Source organism: Sceloporus occidentalis, unplaced genomic scaffold (assembly GCF_023333645.1).
Source record: "Sceloporus occidentalis isolate IW3139 unplaced genomic scaffold, rSceOcc1.0.p SCAF_169, whole genome shotgun sequence".
Taxonomy (NCBI): domain Eukaryota; kingdom Metazoa; phylum Chordata; class Lepidosauria; order Squamata; family Phrynosomatidae; genus Sceloporus; species Sceloporus occidentalis.
The window spans coordinates 1707368-1715184 of NW_028317149.1; the positions used below are offsets into that span (position 1 = coordinate 1707368).

The 7817-nt window shown below is 41.2% G+C and overlaps 1 protein-coding gene across 1 annotated transcript; it reads right to left on the minus strand.

Moving 5' to 3' along the window:
• Positions 1 to 4481: 4481 nt before the first annotated feature.
• LOC149279393 (RNA-binding protein MEX3D-like) lies at positions 4482 to 6883 on the minus strand. Its single transcript, XM_089501297.1, has 2 exons — positions 6784 to 6883; positions 4482 to 5731 (listed from the first exon to the last, which is right to left on the minus strand). The coding sequence occupies exons 1-2, from the start codon at positions 6842 to 6844 to the stop codon at positions 4482 to 4484; spliced, it is 1311 nt and encodes a 436-aa protein (XP_089357423.1). The 5' UTR covers positions 6845 to 6883.
• Between the last annotated feature and the right edge of the window lie 934 nt (positions 6884 to 7817).

Sequence of the window (7817 nt, forward strand, 5' to 3'; positions counted from 1 at the left end):
TCAGGCACCGACGTTGGACGAGAAGGCCTGGCATGCAATCTCAATTCCAGTTAATCTCAAAGGTGTTTGATGGGCGTAAAGTCAGGGCTCTGTGCGGACCAGTCAAGTTCCTCCAAACCAAACACATCCGTCACATCTTTGTGTACTAGGGCACAGTCATGCTGGAATAGAAAAGGGTTCTCCCAAAACTGTTCCCACAAAGTTGTAAGCATAGCATTTTCCAAAATGTCTTGGTATATCCCCTTTAGCAAAAACTGGAATGGAGTTTGTGAGACAGACCCTCTCATCCAACATCAGTGCCTGACCTCACAATTGCTGTACTGGATGAGTGGGCAAAAATTCCCACAGAAACACTCCAAAATCCTGTTGAAAGCCTTCCAAGAAAATGAAAGCTTCTCTCTTTCTATTTTCTGGTCTGGAGAAGAAAGAAAGAGCATCACAGTTGCAGGTGAGGATTCCCATTTGCCTTGACGGTACGAAAGGGAGACACTCAACTTACTGTGAAAACCCACAAAGACCTTCCACCCATAGAAGGCCATAACTGGGGACAAACAAGCATCACTACACCATCATTCGCTGACACCTTGAGAACATGGACTGCTCTCCTGGAACACAAGGAGTGACCAAGATCGGTTGCCTCCCCCTCAGGAAACCCAGGCCCACTTTTCTTAACGGGGAGTCCTCCATAACGTAGACTGTGAGTCCTACCATGTTCCTGTTATTTTCTGCATATAACCTTACCACCTTTTTGTTATGGGTTTTCCATGTAGGCTGCAGTAAACTGACCCCTACCAGCTTACATTACATTAATTCTATAAAATATACTGCCTCAGGATGAGCTCACATTCTTGGTCTATTTTTATACTTATTATAACTATTTATAGACTCACCCATTTCTTATATGGGAGACCATCTACGAAAGCACACAATACAAGCTCTACCTTGAAACATGGTGTCCATATACATGAGTTTTTGTACACACATGCTGCAAACGATTTTGCCCATGACGTTCATGGAAGACTTTATCACACTGTATATTTTACTGCCATGTTTGGTGTATCAGTGCCCCTAGAATATCTCCCACACCTATGTACTGTGCTACCGTTACCCGTAGCTTACCTTCGCGGGCAGTGGGTCTGATACACAGTCCCCCGCTGCTCACAGACACTGTGGTCAGTGTCACAGAAGCCGCTGTGCCATGGGCTCCTGGAGGAGACAGAGTACCAGCCTCCTTCTTACAGACTATGGGCCCTGGTACAGAGTGCCACGTTCCCCATAGTACAAGAGACTCTAAAGACTGTGGAGCTCAGACACAGATTTTGGGTTTCTGCATTTTGGGGGTTTATGTGTGGTGTTACTCTCCATTGGGCCAGGACTTGCAGGACAGAGACGTCTATGGCCAGTATGTGTACCTGGATCTGATATCCAGCAGGTTTCAAACCTAGATATCTGGGGGTGTGGTAGGCAGCAAACTCCCTGTGGCAGATGAGGGACTGTGACATGTGACATAATTAAACATAGCTTTTCCTCAAATTATTTTGTCTTTCTGAGACCATCTTCTGGATTGACTGGGAAATCAAAATCCATTAATCAATCTCACTTTGATGACAAAGGTGGTTTACAGGCAAACACAGTTTATCTGTACAAGAATACCAAGGAATTACTACTATCACACCTAGAGGATAAGACAATATAATACATCGGTTAATAAAAAAAAAAAAATACAAAAAACAGCAAGTGTGCAGGGCTATATATTCACATTCCTGGAAAAAGTTAATATAGTAATTTAAAAACTATTGATCTGTGTAGTAAAGCATTTAAACATGTGATATACCCACTTAAGGTCAATTCTAATTTCTACATTTCAGTATGTTTATAAAATATTGTCTGTACACAGCACAAACACCCTTCTTTCTAATAAAGGCAGTCATTGCCACTACTCATTCTTGTCATGCTCTTGGCATTTAGAATGAAAAGAAAATTGAGGACATGAAAATGTCATGCAGGTTTTGCACCCTATATTAGTAAACTTTTCTGATATACATAGCTTTAAAAGCTCACTCACTCACTCACCTAAAACTGAATACCAAGACTATACGACTGAGTATGGATTTGCTAAAAATTACTTTAGGACGAAGGCCATGGTGACCAGTTACCAATGCAGCTGCCTCATTTCACCTTTCCACTAAGACTATAGTTGTCACAGGAGCAGAAGATTCAGTATCTGTAAATGACGGACAAGTCCAAACTTGCAAAATGATCCAGTACAACATATTACAAGGCTCTGTGTTTGTGAGTTTTAAACGTCATTGTGTTTTTACCAAACCCAATTGTATTTCTTGTGAAATTTACCAATTATGTTAGTAACACACATTCAATAACATCACTTGTAATCACTTGCGCCTGAAACGCAAAACATTTTGTAAATTTATTTTATTTAAAGAAATCTTCAACAATACAAAAAATAAAACTCTTTGTACAGTATATCCCAGACCGGGGTTTTTGTAAATAGGCTATTTAAATATATATGTACCTATATACAATGTAATAGTAATGCATATTACTTAATGTTAGGGCAAACACACTATAGAGAGAAAAAAAAAAGTTACAATTCAAGGTGGGGAGAAATAACTTGTACCCTTCTGTCATTTGATTCAAATATTTTTTTTTCCAAAATGATTTCTCCTTCATAAATACAGCGCAACAAAATTGGTCCAATTTGGAGATGGTTAATATGGCTTTATACAAATGAACCAGGCCACCTTTGTTTATCTACATTTTAAAAACTATGTGAGATCATGAAAAGTGGTCTGCAAAAATAAGATCCCGTCCGCAAGAGACATCCCAAATTTATATAACACATCTTCAGATTACATATAAACAAAAATTCCTTAGTACAACCTGCAATATACCCACTGCTTAAAATGTAATTATGACTCTGAAGTGTACTTTTATTTAAAAGTTATTGTTTGCACAGCAGATTGTTCAATAAGGAATAAGTGGCATTGAGAAAGATCTGTTTATAATTGGTAACCTACCTTATAACCACACTATTGCAAGTACCATATACCTAGGAGGGGTCCATGTTATTTTGTTAATAGAAAGCATTTATCCACATCTTATTCGGATAACCTTCCTCTACATTTTAAATAGGCATCAAATTCCGTAACATTCTTTGCAGAAAGACCATCGCCACTTCTATATATTTGTTCAAGCCCTGTATATGTATGTGTTTTTGTTCATATTTGCGAGACAAACACTTTTGCTTTTACTTCACCTTGCCTACAGCTCTCACGGAGACTTATGCTGTGCGGCTATATTTAAAGGCATATTAGGGTTAGGTTAAAAGTCTGAAAGAAAAGAAAAGAAAAAAAACGAGAAAAAATAAAGTTTAACCATCAACACAAATCCCCTAGCTTTTTCTATTTTTAAAAATACTATTTTGCCTTAAAAACACTATAAAATATATCAAAATATAAAAAAATAATATCTGGACAATGTCATGTACCGATTATTGTAGTTCAGGTTATGGATACACCAACTTATGCTTCATAAATCCTAATATACCAGCTTCTTTTAAGGAGATGTTTTTCCCTTTCTGGGTTATGTGGACTTGATTAGCCACATGACATCAAAGACAAAATTGTCAAACATCACTCCAGGGAAAGGGTAGGCAGTGTGGTTTCTAAAGGTGTTGCTTTTCCCTTAATTCCAATCATGGAAGTGAAGCAGATTCAGTGAAAGCTTACAAATCAGCATTCTCCAAACTGTTCTAAGATGACATGATTTAGTGCATGGACCAGCCGGTTTTATTTTTAAGGCTGCTTGATAGGACCACAAGGGTTTATTTTGCCATAAACACGTAAGGCACGTACAAACCATGCAATTTAAATAACAGATTCCCTATATGCAATGTGGAATGCTGGGATTTCTTAAGCTAAATGGTCTTACCATCCCCCCACATAGATAAGTATGTTTAAGAATCTAGTGTTATAAAAGGTACCTTCTTTTGAGGTTCTTAGTGTTCTAAAGCATTATGATAAGGGATATATAACGTTGTAAAGAGAGTCACCCATTCCCCCATGCAGGTTTCAATTCCAAAATAAAAAGCACATATTTTGTGTGTCTTTAGAGAAGCATAAGTGCAACTTGCTCTTTCCATTTATTAATCTTGTTTAAAACTGAATACTGTTAAGGAGTGTAAAATAAATGGAAGAAATTAATGTGAGCAATTTGATCAACATGTGTCTGTTAAAATGTCAGAAGTTTCGTAAACAATTTAAATGATTTGATAGATCTCTTACAGTAATAATCTCCACTTTCTCAAATACACAAGATGCAGCTCACAACTTTATTTTTGTCTGTCTTGGTTTCTACACCCTGAAAGCTAAATAATAGTTTTTATAGATGTATAATCCAGAAGTGTTACAGAGTTAGGCTAAGGTGCTTCCGCGGGCTATTATCATGGATCGGGTGTGCAGCTAGGAAAAAATGCGAATGGCCTGCGTGGCGGGTGCATGGCAGGCCGGGCACTCTGGTAGTACCCGCTCACAGATTTTAATAGCACATTCCATGCAAAAGAGATTATGGCCACACGGCACCAATGCTGCTATGACCTCACTCTCATAGCATATAACACAATCGCGGGCACTTTTGCGCTGCCCATCAGAGCTGTTGGAGTCTGTGGGAGAGCCAGATGCCACAGAAGAGCTGCCAAGCAGAGAGGAAGACGAGGAATAACCAGTGCTGTTGGAGAAGGAGGAAAGCGAGCCTTGCATTGGCAACCAAGGGGTAGCACTCATTGGGTCACTGTGTATTCTACGTGCAAGTGGATGTTCCAACCCAATATTTGGTTCAGGCAGTGTAGGCGAGATAGTGCTACCACTCACAACACTGTTCCTCCTCTGAGTATTGCAAGCACTAAAGTTCTGATGCTTCCCGCTGGGTGTTTCAAATGGAGACCAAATTGTAGCGGGTGTGTTCAGATCCAGGGCCATAAAATCAAAGCCAAAGTCACAATCATCAGTACCTAGAGCAGGAGAAACAGTGTGTCGTTCTCCCAGGGAAAAGCCACCTCCTAGTGTTGGCCTGAAAGGGCTTGCTGGGTCCTGTTCCCTGCTTGCTGTCGCAAAGTATGTGATTTCTGAAGAGCTGCCTATTTCACTGCGTGATGCTGCAGAACCTCTGCGAGGAGCTGGTACTTTGGCCCAAATTCTAGAGGGTCCACCACCAAGAAGATCAATGCAAACATCTGTGCCATTTCTGTGGAAATCATTATCTGGATTTATGTCCACCAAGGAACCTGTCCGCATCGTGATGTGAGCCTCAATCTCTTCCCGTGCTCTGTCTACATTTTCTGGCATCCCTGTGACTTCAAAAACTGGCTCTTTATCTCTGCTGGGGGTTACAATGTAAGTGTGGGTACTCTGTTGGATTCTCTTTATGGTTGCACCCTTGGGGCCGACTACCAAACCCACCACCCTGTAGGGTACACGGACCTGAATTGTGGTCTGACCTGGCAAGTTTGGGGGTCCCTGAGTGGACCCAAGAATCAAATTCTTGTTTCTGCTTGCCCTGATGACAGAGAAGTGATCTGCCGCTGCCAGGATTTCTCGTTTGGCCATTTCAACATCCTCTTTTCGTCCAGTCACTATAAAGATGGGTTCCTCTCCACGAACTGGGGTCTTGATATAAGTATTAGTCTTGGCTCGCAGAGCTTTAATTTTGCACCCTAGGGGATTGAACAGGAAATTATTAGGTGTGTAAACTACTTTCCGATGAAAGTAGCAACTGACGTAGAAGAGAAGAGTTGATAACTGTATATACATGCACAAAACAGACATTCTATGCATAACTTAGTAACATGCATTAAGGAAGAAAAAAAAACAAAAAATTAAATATTTGTGGGCAGAAATGGTTACTGTATAAACGTGTGCTCAATGGACTCTAATGAACTGAAATCATTTCTAGACAAGCACTGCCAGTTGGATACATAGTAACTTGCCATCGTTTTAAACAAAATAAAAGTGCAATACAGATGTGTATAGCATTTACTTCATATAGCCCTACAACTGAAATAACATTTAATGCAAACTGCTCGTGTAGAAAAGATTGCATCCTGTAATCACTTAACTCCCAGTGTGGTGAATTAATCCAATAACGCCATTCTTTATCAGAAAGGTCCATATAGGCATAAGAGAAATGTGTACCCATACCACCCATATGTCACCTATTATAAAAGACTGTGTAAATAAATCATGTTCCATAAAGCAGCATAATTGATAAACAATAACAAAAAAGATACTGCTTTAATGCATTTGATACACTACTCGTGATGTAATAATCATAGGAATCTTTACATCTTGTAAAGATTCCTATGATTAATCGTACTAATAATAGAGAGATATGTTCCCTTCATCTATACTGTGCACTCATACATTTTGGTAAAACACATGCCTATTCATTGAGTGTTTATATTGCCATACTTCCTACTCTCTACTACGTGAGTTGAGCTAAAATGTAAACGTGAAGTGATATAAGCAGATATTAGACAAGTAGCTGGGTACCATGGTAACCAAGATCCAGGACCAAACTTTATTTAAGAAAAGGGGTATTGTTAAAAAGTATAATATTTATTTATATATATATATATATATATATATATATATATATATATATATATATTACATTGTTTAAACAAAAATCCAGCACGTCCACGTGCAATCTATTCACAACACAAAGGCAACGTATTGGGTGCAAATACACAAACGTGTAAATACATACCCTGTCTCCCAACAATCTCGGCCACATGCTCAGAGCTGGGGACCGGGACAGCTTCAGTCATATTCACCCCTCTTCTCTGCACTCCCGGCAGCAGCAGGTGTCCGGCAGGGATACCACCAAACATGTCCTCTGGCTCTGGGCTTGGGGTCTCCGACACAACATCTTCAAAGTCGGGTACTTCCTGCAGATCACCTTGTAGCCCCAAAACAGATATTGGATCCACGAGCAAAGGGAATTCCTCATCTGGAAGCTCCTCAGGGCCCAGCTGCACATGTGACTCCTTTGGGCTAGGCCTATAAAAAACGGGGATTTCAGGAGGACACAAAGCACACGGAGCTGCCGGGGCCAAAATTTCATTGGCAACCGGATGTACAGAATCGGAGAGAGTCAATTCTGGGATGCTGGGTTGTTTCTGCACCAGGTCCAGGAAGTCTAGCATAACATGAGGCTCCAGGGAGTCTAGGTGCACACTTGTTGCCTGGGGGCCCACATCATGAGATGGCTCTTGTGAACTTAAAACATCTTGGCCTGATCGGTAGTGGATATGGTCGGCGTCCGACTCATGGCTATGTGGTCCCGGGCAGTGTTCCTGAATACCTATAGGCAGAATGTGCGTGAGAGCCCATGGGTTAGGATGCATTAGTCTATTGCTTGGCTCTTGGGGACCCGGGGTGCCCGAATCCTCAGTTTTAGTCTCTGGCAACTCCTGGCTCACGGTCTTTTCTACGGCTTCGGTTATGGCTGTAGGTTGTTCATCTGTAGAAGCTATATTTGACTCCTGGCATAGATTAAGCTTTTGGGGGACCTGTGCAGACAGCTGGGGGGCGCAGCCATGTGTAGCCTTTTGTTTCAAGTAGTTTTCCTGTGGCCCCCGGGAACTCGAACCTTCTTCTGTGTATCCTCCAACCGGTGGCCCCCGGGGGCCTTGTGCTCCCAGCTCCTCCTCCCCCCGGGGCTCTTGCATGCTGCCACAGCCTCCCCCGGTCGCACACGAGCCGTCTACTATCCCGCTGACCAACCCCTTTGTCTGTTGT

What these genes read in the sequence shown, in the direction of transcription:
- LOC149279393 (XM_089501297.1), bottom strand. Translation starts at nt 6,844, where the DNA reads ATGACTGAAGCTGTCCCGGTCCCCAGCTCTGAGCATGTGGCCGAGATT. An exon ending in CGAGATTGTTGGGAGACAGG is followed by an intron (nt 5,732 to 6,783) that starts GTATGTATTTAC and finishes TCAATCCCCTAG; the next exon opens with GGTGCAAAATTAAAGCTCTG.